General features: G+C 35.1%; 1 protein-coding gene across 12 annotated transcripts in view; it reads left to right on the top strand.

The window, feature by feature from the left end:
• Positions 1 to 27433, top strand: part of KTN1 (kinectin 1) — a 119880-nt gene that overhangs the window by 68638 nt on the left and 23809 nt on the right. For 10 of the 12 annotated variants that reach the window (XM_027111334.1, XM_027111339.1, XM_027111331.1 and 7 more), the window contains 23 exons: positions 822 to 909; positions 2279 to 2445; positions 2862 to 2930; positions 4341 to 4378; positions 5054 to 5144; positions 5526 to 5594; positions 6309 to 6346; positions 6491 to 6572; positions 7399 to 7467; positions 14130 to 14164; positions 14583 to 14673; positions 15405 to 15473; positions 16093 to 16130; positions 16808 to 16898; positions 17048 to 17116; positions 18219 to 18256; positions 19044 to 19134; positions 19211 to 19279; positions 19752 to 19789; positions 21135 to 21225; positions 23384 to 23452; positions 24530 to 24567; positions 26495 to 26585. In XM_027111334.1, coding sequence (XP_026967135.1) covers positions 822 to 909; positions 2279 to 2445; positions 2862 to 2930; positions 4341 to 4378; positions 5054 to 5144; positions 5526 to 5594; positions 6309 to 6346; positions 6491 to 6572; positions 7399 to 7467; positions 14130 to 14164; positions 14583 to 14673; positions 15405 to 15473; positions 16093 to 16130; positions 16808 to 16898; positions 17048 to 17116; positions 18219 to 18256; positions 19044 to 19134; positions 19211 to 19279; positions 19752 to 19789; positions 21135 to 21225; positions 23384 to 23452; positions 24530 to 24567; positions 26495 to 26585 — 1629 coding nt within the window. The remainder of the gene's footprint in view (positions 1 to 821; positions 910 to 2278; positions 2446 to 2861; positions 2931 to 4340; positions 4379 to 5053; positions 5145 to 5525; positions 5595 to 6308; positions 6347 to 6490; positions 6573 to 7398; positions 7468 to 14129; positions 14165 to 14582; positions 14674 to 15404; positions 15474 to 16092; positions 16131 to 16807; positions 16899 to 17047; positions 17117 to 18218; positions 18257 to 19043; positions 19135 to 19210; positions 19280 to 19751; positions 19790 to 21134; positions 21226 to 23383; positions 23453 to 24529; positions 24568 to 26494; positions 26586 to 27433) is intronic. The other 2 variants (XM_027111333.1, XM_027111338.1) reach the window with 1 other exon arrangement.

Below are 27433 nucleotides of genomic sequence, written 5' to 3' on the forward strand. Positions count from 1 at the left end.
CTGGCACTTTTTAGCCTGTGTACATTGAGTAGAGTGATGAGTAGAATTGTCTGTTCCTCCTTTTACTGGGGAGAGGATTTATTGAACGTATAGTTCAATTTCTGTAAGTAAATGTATCTGACAGACTCCTACCTAGGTCATTGATACAATCAATATAGCTTAATACCAGTTCTAGAGTAGTAGGGGTTAAAAGGGCTTTGAGAATAATTGAATGCAGAAAATAGCATAATTTTTGTTTTCTTGAAGTTTTCATGGGTCCCTGTGGGAGAGTGATATAGTTGTCCTTCCTTTCAGTAAATATTTGTCTTGCTGGTGTGTTTGCTGGTAGCATTTATAAATATGGAAGTTTGTGCTCTATGGATATGGATAAGTAGATAAATGACATTAAATATTATAGTCATAATTGAAGTGTTGTGCTATACCTAAAAATAAGAATTTTAGGTGCCCACTGAAATTTAGCAATAAAGATACTATCCTTTTGAAAGCCTGTCAGCTGAAGGAAGATCAGTGGAAAGCTAATCAGAGCAAAGTGGATCAGGTATATCCATAGTAGTAGCTATATTGATGCACCAGCACAGATATTGAGTTTCTGAAATAATCTCCAATCTGTAAATCCTGTGTATTGGAGGGTAGAATTGCAGTGGCTGAAAATACCTGTGCATATTATCAGGCTGAGCACATCTGCCTATCTTATTAAAATGTAGGAGACTAGTGATTAGTTGTTGGAATAAGCAGTTTTATGTCACAACAGTAAAGATAGAGGATGCTTTTTTTCCGTTAAATTGGAATCCTGTATTTGTGCTGACTTATCCTTTCTCCAGGTTCAACTGCAAGAAGCTGAGAGAAGGTGGGAAGAAGTCCAGAGCTATATCAGGAAGAGAACAGCAGAGCATGAAGCAGCTCAGCAAGGTAAGGGGAAGTGGTATTCATTTAAATTTAGTATGTAATTCTGGGTAAAACTTCCTCCCCTCTCCATATGTGAAGACAGTGTAAATTGGCATTTTGGTTATAGGTCAATAAAAATAGCTTTTACACTTTCATAGTACTTTTATTTCTTTAACATTTCTTAGGGTTTTAAAAATAAGCTCTCTAGTTTTGTCTGAGGCATTAAGTTATAGTCAATAAATAGGGTAATGGGAACCTGTGCATGTTCCCTTTCTGTAGTTATTCCCTCTGGTTCCTTGATCAGTTCTTCATTTTTTTTTTTTCTAAGAAGGACTCATTCCTATATTGTGAAGAGAAAAACAGCAAGAGCATTACCATTCCAAGTAGTTGACTTAATTTTTTTTGGCTGCGTTGGGTCTTCGTTGCTGCACCAGGCTTTCTCTAGTTGCAGCAAGCGGGGCTACTCTTCATTGCGGTGCGCGAGCTTCTCATTGTGGTGGCTTCTCTTGTTGCGGAACACGGGCTCTAGGCGTGCGGGCTTCAGTAGTCGCAGCATGCGGGCTCAGTAGTTGTGGTGCGTGGGCCCTAGAGTGCACGGGCTTCAGTAGTTGCAGCGTGCGGGCTCTAGGGCGCGCGGGCTTCGGTAGCTGTGGTGCGTGGGCTCAATAGTTGTGGCATACGGGCTTAGTTGCTCCATGGCATGTGGGATCTTCCCAGACCAGGGATCGAACCCGTGTCCCCAGCGATTCTTAACCACTGCACCACCAGGGAAGTCCCCAAGTAGTTGACTTAAAACTGCCTACTTAAATGCTAACTTTCACTACTTACTCTTAATTTGATGAATTCATTTAGGAAATAATGGAGCTTGTATTAGTGTGTTTTATCTATGTTTCCACTACTCCCCTTCCGCCCATGAAAATGGTGGAGAGCTAGTAAAATATAGTTCCAAACACAAGGCTAGATCATACAGAGTTTTGGCTCTTTAGACCTTTGGTTTCCTCTGATTTTTTTCACTAAATAACTTACTAAAGCATCTTTGGGGAAATAAAGAATGCTTGCGAGAAATGATATAAGAGTTTTAAACATCCATGTACCATTCATTTAACACATTTATTGATTATGTATTTTGTGCCAAGCCTTGGGTACAGCTCTGGGTATAGGGAAAAGGCAATCTCTGATCTCAAAAAGCTCACTCTCTGGGAGAGGAAGTGAATTAGTACAGTGTGGCAGGTGCTGTGAAAAAGGTAAGCATAGCCTGCTCAAGGGAGCCATATGCAGGAAGCAGAGGAGAGATTCAAGGAGAGCATTCTAGAGGAGGCAGTGCCTACACTAACGACGAGTAGCAGTAACCAGGCCAAGGAAGAGACCTTTATAAAATGCAATGTTTTGTTAGATTTACAGAGTAAATTTGTGGCCAAAGAAAATGAAGTACAGAGTCTGCATAGTAAGCTTACAGATACCTTGGTATCAAAACAACAGTTGGAGCAAAGGCTAATGCAGTTAATGGAATCGGAGCAAAAAAGGGTGAACAAAGAAGAGTCTCTACAAATGCAAGTTCAGGTATCTAATTTTCCCTCTTTAAAAAAAATAAAGACGGGCAGTGGTTGGATGTGTCTTGTGTAGAAGAGAGAGGGTAACCTATCTTATCCTAATTCTGGAGTGCGGATGAATAATTCTAATTTAATCTTCAAGCAGTTGTCACAATATGATCTGAATATGTGCTCAAAGATGCCTTTACCCACAGTCTTATGCTTTTTTGCATTAGATTAGGAACAGTACAATGTATTCTTAATTTCTGCTTTGTAAATTAGCTCTCAGAATAGAATGCCTAATCATTGTTTAAAATGACGCCTTTTGGAATCTAAGAGTGCCTTTTTAAAGGTAAACAGATGTACCTGTAACTCATTTTGTTCATATACACTGGTATATTTAACAGAACACTTTTCCCTCTCCTTTTTGGTTGCTCTTTATGAAAGGATATTTTGGAGCAGAATGAGGCTTTAAAAGCTCAAATTCAACAATTCCATTCCCAGATAGCAGCCCAGGTAATGGTGCTTTCTTATTGCTTGTCATTACTAATGGCTTCCTAGCTGTGTAAATAATCTGAGTGCCTGTTGAGTGCTGCGTACTGGATTAGTAGTTGGGTGACTAGTCAATGAATCAACTGGATGATCCTAAGTGCTAAGCACTCTGATAATTACATGTAGTGCTGTAAGAAAACACTACGGAAGAAATCCAAATCTAATGGGAAGGTGGGTTAGAGAGTTTTTAACTTTAGGAGGAAAAAAATGTTGATTACCATCCTGTCAGAAAACAGGTGTCAAGAATCATAGTTTATGTTTTAGAAGTATTCACTAAATATTGACTAGCCATAAGGGAAAACTTTGTATACCCTCAGGTGTTAGCAGTATGTTAACCATAGCTCTCAGGTTATATATGCCAAAGAATCATTTTTAAATTTATAATTCAGTATAGTTTGAGTGCGAAACCTTCCAGAGTTTCCTAGGTGGTATTGTAAAACCTGTTAATCTTTGGCATCATTCTTATGTAACATGATAAATAGGTAGATAGATAGATATAGATATATCGCCTTTAGAATATAAATAATATAACATTAAGAAGAGAAGAAACTTGCAAGTACTTAGCTTGTTTCCATAATATGCATACTGTGAATTTCAGTTTCAGTTCTTCAACTTTAAACTTCTAAAAGTTGTTTGTAGGAAAAGTAATAGCTTAGAATAGAAGTCATTTTCTGTGCAAAAAGTGGTTTTAACATTAAAAAGTTGTTTGTAACGTTCAGGCAAGTTGAAAATCCCAAAACTTTGAGATTGCAACCATTTTTTTCTTTTCTAATTGTTCTCTTTGTAGAAACTATAGTCTAAAATTAATTGGGAAAGAATTATATAATATAGGAAAGGGTGTGTGTATATGGATGTATGTGTGTATGTAAATTATTAACTCAAATTGGATTGAGATCTTAAGTTATAGAAAATTTATCAGAAACTTAATATTTAGAGAATGCTATAAGTACCTTTTGAAAAGTAAAGATAAACACGAGCATTACCAAACGACTTGTTATCTTAATCTTGAATGGTATCATTTCATTATTGGAAATTGTTACTAAGGAAAAGAAGCACATGAATGAAAAATAGCCTTTGCTGCTGTTTTTCCTATTTATGTGTTGCTTGGCAGTTACATAGTTTTCAGACCTGTCAACTTACTTTATTAAAAATGTCTTATGATGTGTATAATTCCCTAATACTGGCTGTTATTGATCAAATTTACTTTCAGAATATTAGCTGTTATTTAGTGAACATTCATCATGAGCCAGATACTTCCTTAACTTTATATACATTTATTTCTTTTAATTTTTAAAGCTTTATTGTGATGATTATTGTACAACTTTAAAACTTTCTCTTAAGGGCTTTTATGTTGACACTGTTTCTCTTTCTTAGACATCCGCTTCAGCTCTAGCAGAAGAGTTACATAAAGTGTAAGCCTGCCTTTCTATATTTCTCTTAAAATTGCTTAGTCACCACTAACTGATAGCTGTTAGATTCTACACTTATGATTGACTTTACGTTCTAACTTGTTCAAAAAATACTCTCAAGTAGATTTGGAGCAGCTTTTGCTCTTCTACCCCTAAGCATTATGTATTCTATGTTTTTATGTCTTTGTCATAAAAAGAGTTGGGGAAGCTTTTTTCCCTTTGGGCTTTAGCAGTTATGTGGAAGAGATTATTGTGATTTGAGATTAGTGGAAGTTAGTTCTTGTGTCTAATAAGTAGTTGTAGCTACTCTGTATCTAACTATATGGTGGTATGCCCAAAATGAAGTTCTTTTTTTTGGTGTGTATTGTATAATTTGCATAGACATGGATCACTTAAATTCAGAAGACCTGGAATCTTTTTTTCAGATTGCCAGGCTTGTGAGCTTAAATTACTTAACTTCTTTGACCTCAAGTTTTAAAATAGGGGTATGTATTTTAGGGAGTTGTAGTAATGCCTGTGACAGTTACTACTAAACTGATATGGTCTGTAGAAATGGAAGGTATGGTTATGTGAAAAACTACTTAAGTAAGGATGACCGTATTTGAGGCTTCTAATCCTTTGATTTGTGACTTGACTTCTAAATGTTTATTGAATGTACAAATCTATTTTCTGTTAAAGGATTGCAGAAAAGGATAAGCAGATAAAACAGACTGAAGATTCTTTAGCAAATGAACATGATCACTTAGCAAGTAAAGAGGAGGAACTTAAGGTACAGTAATTTTTATAAATGGCTACAGTATTTTATAGTCATTGAATTACCCTGATCTTGTAATTAGTATGAGTGTCTGTGAAGACTGGAAAATACTCTAGATAGAATTCATTTGAAAAGTGTCTTACCTCTTTTCTAAACTACAAAATCCTCTTTAGCCCTCTAAGAGAAGTTCAAAGGCCTTTTCTCACATGATATTTATTATTCATAATAATTTGGGAAATATGTTAAATAACAGAAGTTGATGGTTTTCTTTCTGACTTAAGAAATTGTAATTTGAGACCTTTGCTTTGAGACCTTTGCTTAGGTAGAAGAGATACATTACAAAACTTCAAATTTAATATTAAATACTTCTAATACTATTTTTCCTTCTTGTTCTAGGATATACAGAATATGAATTTCTTATTAAAAGCTGAAGTGCAAAAATTACAGGCCCTGGCAAATGAACAGGTAGATCTTTATTGCTTTTAAGCATTTACCTTAGAATTACAGTTTGTTGACACTTATTTTCATTGGTATTGCAAACCTTAGTTTTACTTATGTAGATAGTAAACATAATGGTTACTTGTGTTTGGCTGCATGGTGTGTTGTTAAAACCCTCTTCTGTTTTTTTTTTTTTTTCTGGTACGCGGGCCTCTCACTGTTGTGGCCTCTCCCCTTGCAGAGCACAGGCTCAGCGGCCATGGCTCATGGGCCCAGCCGCTCTGCGGCATGTGGGATCTTCCTGGACCGGGGCACGAACCTGTGTCCCCTGCATTGGCAGGTGGACTCTCAACCACTGCGCCACCAGGGAAGCCCCAAACCCTCTTCTGTTTGACCATGACTCTCACAACTCACCTAAATGTTACTATATTCATGTTGAAATTAATGTTTGATCCAAGAAATTGATCACTTTATCAGAGAACTCAGTTATAACACTTATGATGTGCTGACTTGTTTTAGCCTTCTGCCATTTAATCAGAAAAGGATATACCTTAAACTAGGATAAAAGTTGAACAGTAAGAAGTACAAAATACTGGACAGCGAAAAATATTACTGTAATGTATGCTGTTGATTTAACTATTTACTCTAAATATATGAAAATATAACTTTAATATGTAAAAATAAGTAAAAGAATAGGTTTGAGTACTTCCTGAGAAATGATACAATTCTCATTTCTAACAGGCTGCTGCTGCACATGAACTGGAGAAGATGCAAAAAAGGTGATTAAAGTATTGCTGTACATGGGCCATTCATACATTTATATTCCAGTGTAATTACAGAAGACATTGCTGCTTATAGCTGATAGTTGTGCACATAATTTATGTAAGCTTTCTGTATATATGAAGTATTTTTTTTTCTCATAGTATTCACGTTAAGGATGATAAAATAAGACTGCTTGAAGAGCAGCTACAATGTGAAATTTCAAACAAAATGGAAGAATTTAAGGTGTGTAATTAAACTTGTCAACTCAGCTTTCTTTGAACAAACTTGTGTAATTTTCAGTTGAAGTGAATGTAGAAATACTACTTTTTTATATGTGATCACTCTGAAACAGTGTTTCTATAGTTTATTTGGGGACTTCTACGAACAATTTTATCATAGACTTTTTGCTTTGATTATTTTGACTTACCTGTTTTTATAGTAGACTTTTGATACTTGTTTTGCCCCAACCTTTTCTTTACAGTTTTCATTTGGTAGTTTGAGATGGTTTTATTTGCCTCCATTGTTGGTGTAGTGCTAGTTTCTGGTCATGGCCAAACAGCTTGAGGATTATTGTAAAGCATTCTGATTGCCAGGGTACATCTCTGCATGCAGTAAGATTTGCTTTTTTTTTTTTTTTAATTTTAATTTTTTTTTTTTTTTGCTTAATAGGAATCCTGTAAGTACTCACTTACGAAAGCAGGGTTTCCCAGAATTCATTGGCACAAACGATTAAACTCTTTGAAATACACATGTAAGGGTTCTAAGCACAGTGTTAACAGTGTTTGGGATAAACCACATGACTGAATTGGGGGGCTCAGTAGAAACAACTTTTTATAGATCATTGTATATGTACATTATACTATTACTGTATTCCTGTTCTCTGGAAATAATGTTCATTGAAACTGAAAAATGGAGCCTCATGAGATTTGCATTCTTAGGTCAGTATATAATTCACCTGTCACTTTATAAGTACTTAACAGTAATATGGCTTTGATTTTAAAAAAAAATTCAGATGGTTGCTTTGTTACCTTTTCTTAATAAAACAGTAAATTGAGATTCTTTCTTTTAGATTCTAAATGACCAAAAGAAAGCATTACAATTAGAAGTTCAGAAGCTACAGACTCTTGTTTCTGAACAGGTAAGGCTTTTCATGAATTATAAGTTAGAAATATCCGATAGATAACAAGGTCTGATTCTTCTTAAGTAGTAATCAACTCGTTCATTTTTAGAAATTTTGTTTAAGTGTAGATATGTCTTTTAATTGCATTTCTAGTCATCTTGTGCTAATCAAGTCTCTAAATTAAGGAAAATTTAATTTATCTTCCTGAGAAGAAGCTAATGCTGTTTATAGCATTTTCCAAAAAAAAAAAAGTTTAATAGGATGCATAAAAATAATTTCTTTAAGTCATTTTGATGCATTTGGCTCTCAGGATAATAGTCAGACTTTTGGAGCCTCACTTTTTTCTGTAAAGCAGTGTGGATTCTTAAAAAGAGAATGGGTTTGGGGGCTTCCCTGGTGGCGCAGTGGTTGAGAGTCCTCCTGCCGATGCGGGGTGCACGGGTTCGTGCCCCGGTCCGGGAGGATCCCACGTGCCGCGGAGCGGCTGGGCCCGTCAGCCGTGGCCGCTGAGCCTGCGCGTCCGGAGACTGTGCTCCGCAACGGGAGAGGCCACAACGGTGAGAGGCCCGCATACCGCAAAAAAAAAAAAAAAAAAAAAGAGAATGGGTTTGAAACCTACTACCAGCACTTAAAAGCAGTGATGTTGATCAAATTGCTTAACCTTTCTAAGACCTCTCATTCCAGGTCTCCTACATTGAGATTTTATTTACATTATAAGCTTGTTAGATTTAAATTGGGGAGTTTATGTATAGTTGAGTAGCCTAGTGCTTTGCATATAGCAGACATCTTAAGCCTTAATTCCTTTCCTTTAGAATATTTTTTTCCAACTCATCTCCACCCTCTATTGCCATCATACTTCTTTCTGTATTTATAGCAAGCCATCAAAACTGTAGCAGCCTGAATAAGCATGGCTCCATAAACTCGAGCCCCAGGTGATGTCTGTTCTGTGGCTGTTCCTAAGAGTTGCCTTCATACTCTTCTAAATAATTCTTCGAATTCCAGTTTTTAAAAATATTCTAGAAACACTTCATATTATATGACACATTAAAATGAAGGCATGTTTCTCTACTACTGTTAAATTTTGACACATTTTATTAGAAGCTGAAGTGTAAGTTATTGCAAATGATATAGCACTTCCTTTAGCAGATGCATGCTTTCTTTTTTATTTTAAAATCCACATCTGTGCAGGTATTGAATTGGTGTAAGTAGCTGTGCCAAATGTTGTGGAAGTATTTTAGAAGTATTTTGTGAACATCTGTTTACTTGTCAAGAATTAATCCATTATTTGTTTTCCTCCCTCACAAATATGGTATTTAAGTGCTTTGCATAAACTTTGTATATGCTTTACCTGTTCAAACTAAAGGTAATAGAGGAGAAAATGCTGAACAAATGATGTTTAGTGTGTGGACATGACTTCATGCCAGTGTAATGCTCAAATGATATTTAAGTTTTATTCTTAAATCTTATTCCTATTTCCTTTTGTTGTTATACAGCTTTTAACAGATAAGATTTTTCATCAACTGTAAGAATTTTTTTCTCCTCAGTTTATTATCTCTGAAGTCTGGATGTATCTTAGTCTCCGGTTACAGTTTAATTGGAGGCATCTTTAATTTTTAGTGTTATGTAAACATTTTACCAGTTGTGAGATGCAACATTGGTGACTTGGATTAGATAAAATATGATAGATATTTTTTGGCTGTGTTAATTCTTACCCAGAAAAGCAGAATGTAGTCCTTTTTTTGAGTTGGTTGTCAGAGATTCTGGAACACCTATTTCAATATATAAAGTTTTAAACTTTCTAAAATTCACTTCATGGGAGGTAAAATAAATGCCTAGAAATTTCTGAATCTACCCTAGAATTGCAGTATTAAAGGTGATGGTAATTCTTAGTTTTAAACAGAGTACCTGGATCTTTTCTTTTCACTTCTATTGTATACTAAAAATGATATTCTTCATCATTAGACAAGAGTAAAACCATTAGCCTTAATTTTTTTTTTTTCCCCTTAAGGTAACATGGTTAGCTTAAGAATTACTTATTTTTTTCTGGTTTTTTTATTTTGGGGGGGGGGTGTTGAATTGTATTTTATTAAAAAAAATTTTTTTTATTGAAGTATAGTTGATTTACAGTTGTGTTTCTGGTGTACAGTAAAGTGATTTATATATATATATATATTCTTTCTCATATTCTTTTCCATTATGGTGTATTACAGGATATTGAGTGTAATTCCCTGTGTTATACAACAGGATCTTGTTGTTTTAGTTTCTTTCTTACTGAATCAGCCTTCTGTCTACTATAAAGCTTCTGTGTATTTTTAAATATTCTGTTAACATAACTTTTAGCGTGAGATGGATTCTTTTTTTATGCAGAATAGTTTTATGAAGAACAGTCCACAGAACATAATTTCATAGCCACATTTTAAAATTTATTTAAAAGAATTATTTGATAAGAGGAGAAACTCATCTTTTAAGATTTGCTCTTTGGTAATTCTTAGAATTTTTCCTCCTTGTTCTGAAAGCTTTTTTTTTTTTTTTTTCAAATAGTCTAGAAAGCATATGACTGTGATGTTATGTTTTTGGTTGTCATTGTGACTTCTCTCTCTGATCTTAGCAGACCAGAGAACCAGCTCTTTGGTTTTTCCTCTGGTCTTTTTTTTTTTTTTTTGTGGTACGCGGGCGTCTCACTGTTGTGGCCTCTCCTGCTGTGGAGCACAGGCTCCGGACACGCAGGCTCAGCAGCCATGGCTCACGGGCCCAGCTGCTCTGCGGCATGTGGGACCCTCCTGGACCAGGGCACAAACCGCGCTGCATCGGCAGGCAGACTCAACCACTGCGCCACCAGGGAAGCGCTCCTCTGGTCATTTTTATTGCCACTGCTAGTGAAGGAAGAGATAAAGATTAGCATAATTTGAATTTCTTTCATTTCCACCTTTCTTTAACCCCTTCCTACCCAGCAGTCAGAATTCCAAGTGACAGTTGAGAGATGAACAGTTTAGTTATGTAAAAAAAATTCTGTCTCTTTGCTCCATGGATTTTTATCCTGGAGGAAAAAATTGAGCTTATTGAAGCACAAACCAATAATGGTGCCAAGTTTTTGTTGTTTCTTTAGGTGTAGGAAGCAGAAAGACAGCAAATATCAGGTAAGGTAACCTGTTTATATACTAGAGAAGAGAAGACTCCATTTGGATGTAGGCCTATGGATAGATCAAAGAAATAAATCAGTTACTAAGATCTCATTTCTTCAGAATAAAATAATACTTTTTGTGGGGGAAGGTCCTGAGGTGTCTTATTTTTTTTTGAGCATCTTGACTTTTTAGCAAAGGAACATACTAGTAGTTTTTTAAGATTCAAAGATACAGATTATTAAGCGAAAACTGTAGCAGTAGGAAGTTTTTTTCTTTTGCCCTGCAGCCTGGTTCTGTTTTATTGCAGAATAATTCATTGTTGTATGATGTAGTTTTGAAAGTCATCCACGGAGGAGAAAATAGGATTGGATTAGATTAATAATGTATAAAGGTAAAATATTGGATAGATAACTAAGTTGGGTCGATTTCATGCAATTGAACATTCAGTGAGCAATTGACCAAGAGTACTTGTTAAACTGTAACCTTGTTAAAGGATATTGAGTCCATTAAATTTTTACTAATGGAGAGTATGCTAGGTACTATGCTGCAATGCTAAGGCTACAGAGATGAATGAGACTTGGTTCTTGCCCCAAGAATGTGGTTTAGTGTGGAATTAGGTGTACACGCAGAAAAAGTGTGATGAATAAAATTCTTTTTTTGAAAAAATTTTAAACTGTGTGTACAGGTTTAGAGGAAGAGATAATTCTATCTGAAGGAGAGTAAGAGGTGCCACAGAGAGGGGACAGCTAAACCTGATTTTGAAAAATAGCCAAGAATTTGCTGACAGCTATGGGGCAATCCAAACTGAGGGGATACAGTGTTAAAAGTCATGGTAGTGTGGCCAAATTGGCATATTCAGAGCATATTGGTATATTGTGGAAGTGCAAAGTATGAGGTATTAAGGGGAAGAGAAAGATTTGCTAGGGCCTAATCATGAAGGACTTTGTAGGCTGTGTAAGGACCATGAGCTTGATCTAGAATGTGGTATGCTACTGAAGGATGTTGAAAGAATGAATCAGCATTTTGTCTAGTATTTTAGTTGGATCATTCTGGTAACCATGAGGTGTTTGAATTTATGTGGTAGTGAAGTATGCAGTACTAAAGGTGTAATACAACTAAATGATCAAGCTGCATATAACTAGGACTTAATAGTGTTGTCTTTTTTAAAAAATTGAGATACAATTGACATGTTAATTTCAAGTGTGCAACATAATGATTCTATATTTGTGTTACTGTGAAATGATCACAGTAAGTCTAGTTAATGTCTATCACCATACATAGTCACCTACTTTGTATTGTTTTTATGTGGGACATGCATCAAAAATAAAGATGGACAGGACTTCCCTGGTGGTGCAGTGGTTAAGAATCCGCCTGCCAATGCAGGGGACACGGGTTCAAGCCCTGGTCCAGGAAGATCCCACGTGCCACGGACCAGCTAAGCCCGTGCACCACAACTACTGAGCCTGCACTCTAGAGCCCATGAGCCACAACTACTGAGCCCACGTGCCACAACTACTGAAGCCCATGCGCCTACAGCCCGTGCTCCACAACGAGAGAAGCCACTGCGGTGAGAAGCCTGCGCACCCAATGAAGAGTAGCCCCCACTTGCCACAATCAGAGAAAAAGCATGCGCACAGCAATGAAGACCTAACAAGGCCAAAATAAATAAAATAAAATAATACAATTAAAAAATTTATTAAAAAAAAAATGGACGAAAGCCATCTTGATGAAAGATTTATAAACTTACTGCATGATTTATTTTTCACAATTTATAAACATGATTTAATGTACTTTTGACAGCTCCTATGTCCTTTCTGATGGTAGGAAAGTTTTTTTTTTTTCCCATTCGGAAGTTCTGTACCTCTCACGGTATAGTCCTTATGAACTCTAGAGACAGGGAGAAGAATTAGGGTATTGTGATATTTAAGATGAGTAAAGCTGAGGATCTAACCTAAGACACTGAAGAAAAGGGGGTTAATTTTTAGAAATACGTTGAAAGTGGAATCTTATGACTTGGATTTGGTAATGGAAAAATTAATAGTATTTGTGAAAAATTGTTGTAATAAAATTGGAAAAAAAATTATGAAACCAACAAAATTAGGAGAAAGCAGGTAGGGAATGGTATGGGTAGAAGAGAATGTTGAAGGGAAAAAGACCCCAAACCTGTTTTGTCAGGTTGCTTAGCTGCCTGAAGACCTAGGAATGCTGAGGGGGAAACCTTGCTTCTGGACGCATAGTAAATATAACACTGAGGACTTTGTAAAGTGTATGGGCGGGATGCTAGAAGGATGGGTGAATGGTTGGGATCAGCTCACATGTCATGTTTTAATGTAGCAAGGAGAATACGTTCTTGTGTTGCTTCTGCACTTCACAATCAGTTTTATTTTATTTTTTACTCTTATAAATTTATTTATTTAACTATTTTTGGCTGCATTGGGTCTTCGTTGCTGCGTGTGGGCTTTTGTTTAGTTGCAGTGAGTGGGGGCTACTCTTCTTTGCGGTGTGCAGGCTTCTCATTGCCGTGGCTTCTCTCATTGCAGAGCACAGGCTCTAGGTGCGTGGGCTTCAGTAGTTGTGGCACGCGGGCTCAGTAGTTGTGGCTCGCAGGTTTAGTTGCTCTGTGGCATGTGGGATCTTCTTGGACCAGGGATTGAACCAGTGTCCCCTGCATTAGCAGGTGGATTCTTAAATCACTGCGCCACCAGGGAAGTACCTACAATCAATTTTAAAACATTCTGTATATTGGCTTAGGTGTTGGTTATGTGAAATCTACATGTTAAAAATTCATTGAATTGTACACAGGATTTGTGCACTTGCCTTATATGTTACTTTTTTTAAAAAAAAAAAGGAACAAAGCCTCCTTCTTGGCCTGCAAGGCCTTAGAGCCTTGGAATTTTAGATTTGAAGAATTAATGTAAAGGAGGAGCAAATTCTCTGCTTATCCTTAATATTTCTTTTATAGTAATTAAAAACTTACAAGGGACTAGTTCATTTTTGCCAGCCCATTTTATACTTCATCTTTTTCTGTGTCTTGTGTGTAGCCTCGTCTTTTCTGTCCTGTGTTTTCTTTTCTTTTTTTATAAATTTATTTATTTTATTTTTTTAAATTTTTGCCTGCGTTGGGTCTTCATTGCTGCACACAGACTTTCTCTAGTTGTGGCAGTCGGGGGCTACTCTTTGTTGCGGTGTGCGGGCTTCTTATTGCGGTGGCTTCTCGTTGCAGAGCACGGGCTCTAGGCACGTGGGCTCAGTAGTTGTGGCACACGGCCAGTTAGTTGCTCCACGGCATATGGGGTCTTCACGGACCAGGGCTCAACCCGTGTCCCCTGCATTGGCAGGCAGATTCTTAACCACTGCACCATCAGGGACGCCCCTGTCTTGTGTTTTCTGAATTCAGTAATTCTTTAACTATTAGCAGTCTTCAAACATGGATCATCTTCCTAAATTTTGGATCTAATTAATACTAATAGAATTCTATTTCTGAAGTAGTTTTACCTCATGCAGACTTGGTAAAATTAATCTTTTTTTTTTTTTTCTTTTTTGGTGATTTTATTTTAGCCTAATAAAGATGTTTTGGAACAAATGGAAAGATGGTAAGAGATTAAATTTTTTAAAAATATTTTAATGACTCATTTCTACCAAGTGTGAGATAGCAGAATTATTAACTATATTAATCTAAATTCTTAAAATTCTCTTTGTACTTCATAATGGAAGAGAGTGGTGTACTATTGATTGATTTGGAATTACATTAAGTTTGTGGGTGTCATGTGTGGCCATGATTTACTTGTTTAGGCTAGCATGTAAGCATGCATTACTTGAATACAGTTTAGTTTTTGGTAAAGAGGGACTACCCTTGGACCATGACCAAAGATCCTTAGAAACCTTTCTAGAATTGAAAGTTTAGAAGGAAAAATGGGCATAGGAGTTGATCCATGTAAAATATTTATTTAGAAATCATATTGTTTTCTTTGAAAAATAGTTCATACATGTGTTTTAAATTTATAATTTCAGCATTCAAGAAAAAGATGAGAAGTTGAAGACTGTAGAAGAATTACTTGAAACTGGACTTATTCAGGTGGCCACTAAAGAGGAAGAACTGAATGTAAAGAATTTTGTATATTTGTTTTCCTTACGATTATTCAGTGAACATGAAGCGGTTTTACTGTAATGTGTAATATTTTTCCCATACCTTTTAGTTACCCACATTTTATGAATTTATATGATGTCCTTTTTCATTAAATTTAAGATTTTATTATAAATACAAAAATGTGTAGTTACCTATAGCATTCACTGCCTTAATGATGTAGCTATTATTGTTATGGTTTGTAATAGATGCTCCCCCACCTCCACTCATGCCCGAATTATAACCAAACAACAACTAGTTACAAGAATAACTAGTGGACTTGATAAGTTCATGAAATAGTATTGGAGGCCATAGAATGGAGAGAATGCAGTTCTATTTTATGATTGTCATTAGCCTTAACTAACTTAATTTGGATAGGATTGCTGGAAGAAATAAGGTAAAAGGTGTATTTGATTTTAGGGAGAGAAGTGACTTGACTGTGTGGTTTTCAGGTTGTGGAAACATAAGTAGAAATACTTGTGAGGATAATTGAATTAAAGTCCATTTGCAGAATTGTAGACATATAGAGCAACTGAGATTTCTGGGCCTTCAGAGAGGAAAAGAAGCAGCTAGAGAAAAATGAGAAGCTAGCTGTTTTTTCAGAAAATAAAAAATAAAAAAATAAAAAAATAAAAAAATAAAAAATAAATAAAAAATAAATAAAAAATAAAAAAATAAAAAAATGTTGTGCTTATGTGTCTTTGAAAAAGGCAATAAGAACAGAAAATTCATCTCTGACAAAAGAAGTTCAAGACTTAAAGGCCAAGCAAAATGATCAGGTAATATATTTAGTAGATCCTGCAACCATTCTCTTTTAAACGTTGGGCAAACCTGTTATCAAATATAGCAGCAAGCCTTTTTTTTGTTCCTCCCTTCTCCAACATGGAATTTGTCAATTATAGTTTTAATCTGTGAATGATTGGTGACTTGATTATCAGTAATAGAAGCTGCAATTTATTAAATGCTTACTTTATGCCAGGCACTGGATAGAGTATTCTAGGTAGGATGTCATTGCTTGTTACTATAGTGATAAAAGGTTTTGAGTATACATATATAAAGTAAGACTCTAAATAATAGTAAAAGAGGTTACCTGAAGTTAGGAAATTTCCTATTTTCTCCTTATCTGGTTAGAATCATTGAGTCAATAATTTTAATATTTATCTATTGGTTTTTCTTTTGACCTACACTTACCATAAGTAGCTTTAAAGCTGCTTACTTTCAAAGTACTTTTCATTTTCATAATTATGACATTTAAAAAAATCTAGAAAGAATTACTTCCCAGGTTTACTTTTCCGGGGTTTTGGTGTAGTGGAAAATTTAAAGAACAACATACTTTTCTATTTATGACCCATTTATATTTTGAGCAAATTACCAAGTAGGATACCTTCCTATTTCTAGGTTTCCTTTGCATCTCTAGTTGAAGAACTTAAGAAAGTGTAAGTAATGACATTATTAAACTGGTCTTTTTCTTTTGGTCCAGTTTTATTAGTGCTCATAAATCTTGTTTTATTGTGCAATTAAGATGGCTAGGAGTTTTCATTGCTGGAATAAGGAGACTTAGCTGTGCTTTCCCAGTGCAGTTGTTAAAAAATCAGTTTCCATGATTGACTCCATTTATTAACTTGTGGCATCAAATTGTTAATTTTCTGTTTCTGCACTAGGAACTGTTAATGAACAGGTTATATTGGATAGAGATCAGTTCCTTGTATGTGTTGTTTTCTTGAAGTGTCTATAAAGTTTAATACCATAATTGTATGTAAGTTTTGCCATAGCTTTCAGAGCCCAGAAACCTATATTGTTGAGAGGAACTCAGTTCTCCTTAGTATTCTTTGGGGTGCAAATCTTATATTCCCTGTGCACTTTGGAAACATGTCACCAGCTTCTCCTTGCGTGCATAGGCTTCAGCCATCTGGTAGTTACTGCTTAATTCTCATTTAGGAAGAGCTTTAAGTATTTTTTTCCCCTTCTGTCTGCAAAATATGGTTGCTCTTTTACTTAAAATGGGAAGAGTTGATTTGGTGAGCCTATTAATGATTTGGTACTATTTTTATATCTTAGTTGGTGGATCTTGATGATTTCTCCCGAAGTTTAATAATGCATTTCTTTATCTAAGGATCCATGAAAAAGATGGAAAGATCAAGTCTGTGGAAGAGCTTCTGGAAGCTGAACTTCTCAAAGTTGCTAATAAGGAGAAAACTATTCAGGTATTGAGAGAGAGAAAACTTATGTTTTGCTTTTTTGTTTATCAACTTTAGTGAATACCATTTAATTTCATGTGTTTGTCTGTACATTGCATTTTATGTCAATTTCTGTGTTTCCATTGTCCAATCTTGTCTGTTTTGTCATTGTCAAGGATTTGAAACAGGAAATAGAGGCTCTAAAAGAAGAAATAGGAAATATCCAGCTTGAAAAGGCTCAACAGGTAAAAATCCCAGAGCCATAGCATGACAGATTCATTAGTGTATGTGTATTAATGAACTATTTGGTTTTTTTCTGTTACTCAGAAGAAAACTTTTAGTAGTGTGCTGTAAGTATATTGGGTTATGTGCTTTTTTATTATTTTTGCCTGATTTGAGAAAATGTTTTAATATTTTAATCAACATATCTTTTAACTGTTTAAAGTTTTTTTTCTGGAAAGTTTTCTATATTAATGTTTCATTTTAGTTTGCCAACTTAAAAAAAAAAAACACTTTGGTAAACCTTTTTTTTTTTTTGACTGCATGTTCCAAAACATTTTGTTATAGAATATGTATTGCTCAACCTTTGCCTATAGAATAAAGTACAGATTTCATTGGGGGATTTCAGAGGTAGATGTGGTTACTGGAAATAGATGGGTGGTTTTGGTGAATATAATCTGATAAGGTTTGATTGAAAAAAGTGGTGAGATTGCATGGAAGAGATGATTCATTCATTCATTCAACCAACAGATTCATTCAATATTTATTCAGTTCCTCCTGCTTATCAAAGTACTATGTTAGTGGTTGGAGATAATGTGTTGAATGAAATAGGGTATGAGGAAAAGATTAAATTCCTAATATAGACTGAGAGTTCAGGAAGGTCTCCTTCTGAGGAACTGACATCTAAGCCAAGATCTGAAGGGACTGTGAGAAGGCAGTGGGGAATGAAAGGTACTATTGAACTGTGTATGGTAAGAAGAGGAGATTAAAGGACAATATAGAGTACTGTTGAGTAGTTGGCCTTGAAGAGTGGGAAGAAAAAGCGCTTTGACAAGATAGGGAGGTATGTGGACAGTTAATATTCTAATTTTCACAATTTAAAAAAGTATCACATTGTTTAGACTTATTCATAACCATATTCCTTGTCTCTTCTACCCCCCCCCCCCCATTTTTAATTTATTACTCTTACTGTCATTGGAGTCGAGAAGGTGAAATCAAGTCATCTCTGTTTTGGCTAGGTCTTTGTAATTTGAAGTGTGCACATTTTAAGGTTTACCATAAAGCCTATTAAGGTAAACTGAAAGGATTATGAATTGCTTTTTTTCTGCTTCTTTCTTTATATTTTAGTTATCTATCACTTCTCAAGTTCAAGAACTTCAGAACTTGTAAGTACCATTTGCCTCATTTCCCTTTAATATCTCTCTTCCACAAGTTAAACATAATTATAATGAAAATTGTAGCTCCTTTTTATTTGATTTCAAGTAATATTTTAAAGAACATCGGGCTTCCCTGGTGGCACAGTGGTTGAGAGTCCGCCTGCCGATGCAGGGGACACGGGTTCGTGCCCTGGTCCGGGAAGATCCCACATGCCGCGGAGCGGCTAGGCCCGTGAGCCGTGGCCGCTGAGCCTGCGCGTCGGAGCCTGTTGCTCCGCAACGGGAGAGGCCACAACAGTGAGAGGCCCACATACCTCAAAACAAACAAACAAACAAACAAAAAAAACCCATCAAATTATATCTCACAAAGGCCTCAAAGTCTTAAATTTTTCATTAGGATTTAACCTATAGGTTTTTTGATGGGAATGGGGATAGAGTGGAAGTCTTATTTTTTTGCTTTATAATCTGAATGTGACCTTCAACTGACAATGTTGCTCTTTGCCCATTTTAATAGCCACTGTGAAACTGGTTATATATTTCATACCCAAACTAGTTGTGATAAGCTAAATTTGCTGGTATTGACTTAAACAGGGTGTTAAGGGGTGGGAGTAGAGCTACTGCTTAATTTGATATCTCCAAAATCTTATATGCCTTTATACTTGAAATATTTATTTTTTAGTTTATTTAATCAGTTCGGGTTATGAGTACAACCTAAAATACGCTTTTCCAGTCTCCAGTATTTTTACTTTGTTTAGTCATGTAACATTTTCACTGATAGTTCTTAACTTATTGTTAGATTAAAAGGAAAGGAGGAACAGATGAATACCATGAAGACTGTTTTAGAAGAGAAGGAGAAAGACCTAGCCAATAAAGGGAAATGGTTACAGGTGAGAAGTTAAAAACAATAGTAAACACCTTTTTTATACTTGAATATCACTTTTATTTAGACTTATTCTTCTTCAGGATCTTCAAGAAGAAAATGAATCTTTGAAAGCTCACGTTCAGGAGGTAGCACAACATAACTTGCGAGAGGTATAGTATAAACAGATTACCAGCATATTTTATAAAACATGAGGAATCTTTATTTTACTGTACTAGGAAGCAAAGAAGTTAATATGTTCTCTGAGTTTTTTGCCATAAAAATTACTGTTGTATCGTTGTTTTGTTGTTGATAAAATAACTTTTATCCCTGTCAAGTCTACTACTGCCTCATTTGTCAACCTAAGTCTGAAAGAATTTCCTCTCCTTACTTTTTCAGATGGACTCTTATTCTCATTTTTAAGTCTGTGTTTAATTGGTGTATTAATCTGTAATCCTTTAACAAATGGATATTAACAATTAAGTTAAATAAAGAAAATCCATTCTTTGTTTTATGAATGGCCCAATCTTAAATTTACCACATATAATTGTGTTTTTATTTTACTGGTGAGTGATTCTATAGATAATATATTGTAGAACCTGATCTTTTTCATGTTATAATTAAAAATGTGAATCTGTTTCTTAGGCATGTTCTGCCTCACGATTTGAAGAACTTGAGATTGTGTAAGTATACTTTTAGCCAGCATTTTAAAGAGGAACTTCTCAATATTTTCTAGACTGTCCTTGAATATTATGATGAGTTTCTTCTAAGTTATTAACTTTCTTGTTAAGTAGGAATTATAGTCCAGGGGCAAATAAGTTAAATCTCTGTTTGGTATAATAAAACAGAGGCCTTTCAAATGCCTTCTGATACCTGGAGACTTTATCTTTTCCAAATCCTTCAAATGCATTTTCTGAGATGCTCTTTCTGCTAATATAGACTGGTTGGTTTTATTTAAGTTTTCTCTCTCTCTCTCTCTCTTTCTAAATGAAGTATGTAATTATTATAAAGAGAGGTTAAATTTATTTCAAATCAAAATCATTTTTAGTATTTGAAAGAATAACATCTCTGAATTAACCAGAAGATAATCTTAGCCATAATCTTGATAATGAATATTGAATCTTTCTATAAAAGTAACTTGCCTTTGGGGGAAAATAGTATCTGTTGTTGTATCAGTTAATGCTGTGCCGATTAGTAAAAATACTGAATCTGATGAGCATAGGAGGTATCAGTCTTAATAGATGTTATCCTAGACAATTTTTATCCTATGAAGTCTGTTTTCTTAAACTAAATCAGTCTACAGTGGTAAGAAAGGTATCTGTACTTCATTGTTTTGGCCTTCTATCAATTACTTTTAAGAGATTTTTCCTTTGATGTAATCTCATCAGTCTTTATTGATGTTTAAGAAGTGGCCCTTTGAAACTGTATCTTTAAAAAAGTAAGATATTGAAGACATTTATTAGGTCATTATCTTTATGGAGAAAAAGGAGATGTCTTTATTGGCACTAAGATTGCTCATATGTACAACTAACTGTTTATCTTATGGGCATTATATAACTGTCAAGGTGCTTTTCTATCATTTGCTAATAGAAAGCTTAGAGACGTTTGAGGCCTATTTGTAGTAGGTATATAGATCATTAAAGTATGATTTTAGATTTATTTCTACCTCACATTAAAGAAAATTAATATAATATTTGGGGGGGCTTTTTTAGGTTTACAGAAAAAATTGAGAGAGCAGTACAGAGAATTTCTATATACCCTCCTTCCCCATTTTTCTTCTTATTTACATCTTGCATTTGCGTGGTAATTTGTTACAACTGATGAAGCAAATCAATATATTGCTATTAACTAAAGTCCATAGTATCCATTAGTGTTCACGCCTTTTGTACATTCTAGGGGTTTTTGACCAATGTATGATGACATGTATCCATCATTACAGTATTATAAAAAAAAGTTTTACTGTCCTAAAATTCTCCTGTGCTCCACCGATTCATCTAACTAAATATAACGTCTTTGTAAAAATTCTAGGTTGAAAGAAAAGGAAAATGAAATGAAGAGATTAGAAACTGTGCTAAAAGAAAGGGAGAGTGATCTTTCTAGAAAAACAAAGCTGTTACAGGTAAATATGTTTATACTTAAAATTATCATGTGAGTTACTGTCTTTGCATGTTTGAAAACAATTTTAACTACTGCAAAAGAAAATTGAATGCAAAATGACATTCCCTCCTACCCAGATACTGGGTCTCATTCCTCAGAGATAACTACTATCAACTATTTATATATCTTTTGAGCAAGCGCCCATGCATAAAATGTGTGTGTGTGTGTGTGTGTACTTAATAGTTTTTAAACATATTGTATTTAATCATACACAATTTTGTATTTTGCTCCCCCCACCCAATTAATAATGTTTTTGAGGTCCTTCCACATAAGCACATTTTTATCTTTAACGTTGAATGGCTTCATGGTATTCTTTTGTATGATTGTATTATCATTTATACAACCAGTCCTGGTTTATGGATACTTATATTATTTAGAGTTGTGTTTCCTGTTACAACAGTTCTATGGTGAATATCCTTACACACACATTTTCAATACTTATGCTACTATACTATATCTGTATTTATAATTCCTACAAGTGAGATTTTGGATTTTATGCAGAGGGGTTTTTTCCTTCTTGAAAGTGATAGTTAAAATAGAAAATAGTATCTCTTCATCTTCATGTAGTTAGTATTGAAAGTCCTTACAAAACATTGTTTTGAAGTAATAGGAAATTTTAGATGTCTGCACTGTCTCAGATACTTGTGCTCACATTTCATGCTCCAAGGGTTGGTTCTGTCACATTCCCTTTCCTTCCCAAGTAGGTTCATTTTAAATTTTGTCATATAATGCTAAATTGTCCTCCAAAGTGTTTTTACTAATTTATACTCTCCAACAGACTAAATTACAACTAAACTAAATTGCACTAAATTAAACAACCAGACTACAACAACTAAATTACACTCTCCAACAGAGAGCCATTTCCTTTTCATCCTCTTCAACACTGATGAAGATGAAAACATTTGATATTATGCTTGAAAGATGGTCAGATTATTGTAATTTGTATTTGATAGAGAAGTTAAGCACTCATCATTTGTATATGAATTGGCCTGTAATTTTTCCTACATTTTCCCCTCTGGGTTGACTTTTTCTTATTAATTTATAAGATCCTTTTAACATAGTAAGGGAAATTAGCCTTCTTGTCATGTGAGGTGATTTATTTTAGTTTTTCTTTCGACTTAATTCCTGCCCGCCCCCCCCCCCCCCCCCCCCCCCCGCTTTGGAAATTTTTATGTACTGAAATGTTAAGTAGTTTGCTGAGTTTGAAGTCTTGAAATGAAAGTTATCTCTGACTCTATGATCATAAAAATGTTTTCACGTGTTTTCTTCTAATACTATGTTTATAATTTATTTTTTTTGCTTAGATGTTTTATTCACATGTAATTTATTGGAGTAAGTTATAAGAATAGCATTTCAACCTTAAAAAAAATAAAAGACTAGCCACATTATTAAATAATCGATTATTACTTGCCTGCAGTGGCTCTGTCCCCTGCCTGGAACATTTAGCAATATTTGGAGACATTTTTGGTTATCACAGCTGGCGGAGGGGTGCTACTGCATCCAGTAAATGGAGGCTGTGGATGCTGCTGAACATCTTACAGTATGTGGGCAGCCCCCATAATAAAGAAAATACGGCCCAAAATACCAGTAGGACTTGCCCTACTGATCTGAGGTGTCACCCTGTAGTAAATTCTGACATGTGTTTGGGTCTGTTTCTGGATCCTGTTTTCTTCCATTGAGACATACCCACTCCCAGGCTAGTACTGAATAATTGAATTATTCTAATTTTATAATTTTTTTTTTTGCGGTACGCGGACCCCTCTCTGCTGTGGCCTCTCCCGTCGCAGAGCACAAGCTCCGGTCACGCAGGGTCAGCGGCCATGGCCCACAGGCCCAGCCGCTCCACGGCATGAGGGATCCTCCCGGACCGGGGCACGAACCCGTGTCCCCTGCATCGGCAGGGGACTCTCTTGACTCTCAATTATAATGTATTTTATAATCGACTCAATTATAATGTATTTTATAATCGACTCTCAATTATAATGTATTTTAATATAGGGCTTATTACACCCTTTAAAAATTGTTACCATTGTAGAATTTGCCTGTATGATACGTTTTAAAGCTTATATGGAAAATAAAAGCTCTGTCCATGTGTTCATGTTTAATTTTTGTTTAAATAGGAAGTACAAGATGAAAACAAATTGTTTAAATCACAAATTGAGGAGCTTAAGCAGCAGAACTACCAACAGGTAGGTACTGTTAGATGCCTTGCCTTTTATTTATGTGGTAAAAAATTTTATGACTCATGACCATAAGTATTACCATTTTGCCTTTTCATTGAGAATAAAGTATGTGTTGTTTTATTTATAAGTGTTTATCAAATTTCCTAAAAAACAAAGCAGTTTGCTATGCTATAGCCAAGATAAGATAATCTATAATTTATAAAGTATACACAAATAACATTACTATCTGTATTCCAGCTCTGTTATGTATCTGTGTGTGTATGTTTTCAGATCCTTTAGAATGCCTTTCTTAGCAAGTCAGATAAAATCATGTAGAGGTCAGCTTAAAAACATGTGTATACCCTACTTCCCCTTTCCGCAAACAAAACATCTATAATTGGAGAGAAATTAAGAAATGTGTAATATTATAAGTAATAGTTTACCACCATTTAAAATACTTTCTCAGAGTATAATTCTGCTTGGTAAAAATAAAATGTGTGATTTTTTAAAAAAATAATGTTAACCAAAATATTCTTTAAATTAATTTATATTATGAATGTATATGGATAAACTCGAAAGTATTTTGAAGGACAAAAGAATTAGAGTCCTTGTCGACAAGAAGCTTATAGTAGTTTCGTTTGGGAGATTGTAGTCATCAGGAATAAATACCATATGTGAAGGGCTATGTACCTTTACGTATTATGTAAAATTAAATTTTTGTAACATGCAAGTTAACTAACTTTTCCATACTTTTCCTTCATTAATGGTATTTTTTTGACTTTTGGAAGCTTAGTGTAGTCAAATATGAATTATGCATTATGAAAATTTAAGGTATTAACTCAGTGCTTTGCACATGATAGGAAATTTATAAATGTTTGTTAAATGAAGAGTTTAAGAATATAGTGACAATGAAGATTTGATTTAGCACTCAGTACATTGTATAAATGTGTACATGTTTTTATTAAAATTACTTTTTGATGGCATATAGAATATATGATATTTTTACCTTTGGTGTTGTCTCAGTTTTAGTCTGAGAACAGATTTAATTTTTTTGAAGTCCTCTAGAAAGCTGTGTTTGAAAATAACATTTAACTGTTTTAATAGGCATCTTCTTTTCCCCCTCATGAAGAACTATTAAAAGTGTAAGTAATAATTCTTATTCACAATTTGGGACGTGGCAACTGTTTTTATTTACTAAACAGTTCTCAGATACGCAATTTGATGTAACTGCAAATGCTCCCCTAATTTTTACAGTTCTATTTGGATTTCTTGGACTGTAGGTCATTAGAGCTTTAGCTGTGCCTTTGGCTGAGCTAAATGTACCTTTTATGATATTTGGATTTCTTTGAACCTTTTTTTTTCTTTTTCTTTTTTATTTTTATTTTTTTGCGTTACGCGGGCCTCTCCCGTTGCGGAGCGCAGGCTCAGCGGCCATGGCTCACGGGCCCAGCCGCTCTGCGGCATGTGGGATCCTCCTGGAACGGGGCATGAACCCGTGTCCCCTGCATCGGCAGGCGGACTCTCAACCATTGCGCCACCAGGGAGGCCCTTTTTGAACATTTTGTTGAGGGTGATAACTGGTTTTTCAGGCATTCAGAAAATACCTAATCACATTTAACTATATTTTGAAGGCTTTACTGATTTACCTTAAATTATCTCAATTATCCTCCTGATATCTTTGTGGAATTGAATGGTGCACATTTTGGTTTAGCTTCTGCATTAAAAAAGTAAATCTTGTAATCTTTGTGGTTACTCTCTTTTAAGTAGTTTTTTTTTTTTAACTGAAACATTTTTATTGTGGGTCTGTATTTTTCTCTAAGAGGCTGCTTTTAAGGTCATTTCAGGTAAGTTGGTATGTTTCAACATGTTAAATGTCAACCACATGAAGTATATTCAGTGATATATCTGTGTGTTCTTCCATCTTGACTTGTTTACACAGTTGGTAGTTTGCTAGTTTAGAATTATTTACTATTAAATTGAGTCTTGAGTTTGACTGTATAGAGCAAGGGTCAGCAAACTTTTTTTTATAAATGGCCTGACAGTGAATATTTTAGGCTCTGTGGGCCACGTAGTTTCATATTCTTCTTTTCCTTTTTTCCCTACAGTTGTTTAAAAACATAAAATCAGCTCTTGGCTCAAGGGCCATACAAAATCAGACTGTGGGTCATGCCCTGAACCCTAGTTTGCCAACCCCTTATATCGAGCTTTATTCTTAGGGAAGAGCGATTTGTACTTTAATTTTCTACCCAAGCCTCCTCTCAGCTATTACAGAATCAAATTGTGACTCTTTGCCATTTCTTTCTGCATTTCTGGGAAGTAAACTAACTTATTTGATAGAACCAGAAAAACATGAATCCCAAGACTGTTCTTTTTATTTATTTATTTATTTTTTTAATGGTACGTGGGCCTCTCACTGTTTTGGCCTCTCCCACTGTAGAGCACAGGCTCTGGACGTGCAGGCTCAGCAGCCATGGCTCACGGGCCCAGCCGCTCCGCGGCATGTGGGATCTTCCCGGACCGGGGCACGAACCCGTGTCCCCTGCATTGGCAGGCGGACTCTCAACCACTGCGCCACCAGGGAAGCCCCCAAGACTGTTTTGAAAATGAAAAGAGAACACCTACCTCACGTTAATATTATGCTTTTATTGTGGGTTAGCCACTTAAAGTCATAATTGATTTCATTACCTTCTGGGGAAAAAAAATATTTAAGGGAATGTGTCTACATCAGTTTTTACTCCTCTGAAAATAGCTACTTCACTGCCCTAGATAAAAATAGAAGTGACTACAACTACAGCTGTTCATGTATTCATGAACTGTTTCTTAGGGGATGATTTCTCTTTAGCATAAATGTCAGTATATCATATTGTAAAAATTTATTTGAAAGGTTATTTCTGAAAATAGGAATTCATGGATAGGCTTTCTGTGGTAACTGTTTAAGCTTAAAGAGTTTGCCTGTTAGGTTAATGCATTTTTCAAAGCATCATCTACTTGCTGTTTTTATTGTAGTGACAAATAATATGTTCACTGTTTACCTAAAATATTGTTATATATATTCATGTTCTGGTTTAGAATTTCAGAAAGAGAGAAAGAAATAACTGGTCTCCAGAATGAGTTAGCTTCTTTGAAGGATGCTGTTGAACACCAGAGGAAGAAAAACAATGTAAGCAAATTTTTATCAGAATAAAGCTTTTTATTATTATTATTTCACTGAAATATCATGGTTAAGAATTTTTTAATCAACTTTTACTTTAGATTTCTTAATCTTTGTAGGAAAGTACTGTTTTGTGTGTAGGTTTTATGAGAGGATTATTGGGGAAACCACTTTATTAGAGAGTGGATTTTTTAATGAATAAATGAAAAGTCCATTTTGTACATGTCTGAATATCATTTTAAATGTTGACATTACAATTATTACAGCTACAGATTTTTTTTTTTTAAACTATAGTTGACCTTCTGTTAAACTTTTTTTGTGGTACGCGGGCCTCTCACTGTTGTGGCCTCTTCCGTTGCGGAGCACAGGCTCCAGACGCGCAGGCTCAGCGGCCATGGCTCACGGGCCCAGCCGCTCCGCGGCATGTGGGATCTTCCCGGACCGGGGCGTGAACCCGTGTCCCCTGCATCGGCAGGCGGACTCTCAACCACTGCGCCACCAGGGAAGCCCATCTGTTAAACTTTTATCTGGAAAAATTATTCTTTCAGCTCAGTATCTTAAAATTAAAGGTTTTTATTCTTATTTTGATTGGGCTAGCCTTTTTGTAAACTGAAAATAATGCCAGTATTCAAACCTAGTATTTTCAATAATTAAATGTCTTTCAAAGTCTTCTGCCACCTCCCTTTTTAAATTGAGAGGCGTTTCAAATTTTGGTAATTAAGCATATTAGAGGGCTCAAAACCTGAATACATTTAGGTTAGAATGGAAGGGATAGTGAAATATTGACAAGTAGTAAATTTAGATGAGTTTCTTAAATTCTCTCTGACCAGAGGATGACACCTTTAAGTAGAATGCAA

The sequence above is a fragment of the Aethalodelphis obliquidens genome, unplaced genomic scaffold (genome assembly GCF_003676395.1).
Source record: "Aethalodelphis obliquidens isolate GAN/ISIS:26980383/991018 unplaced genomic scaffold, ASM367639v1 scaffold10, whole genome shotgun sequence".
Lineage (NCBI taxonomy): Eukaryota > Metazoa > Chordata > Mammalia > Artiodactyla > Delphinidae > Aethalodelphis > Aethalodelphis obliquidens.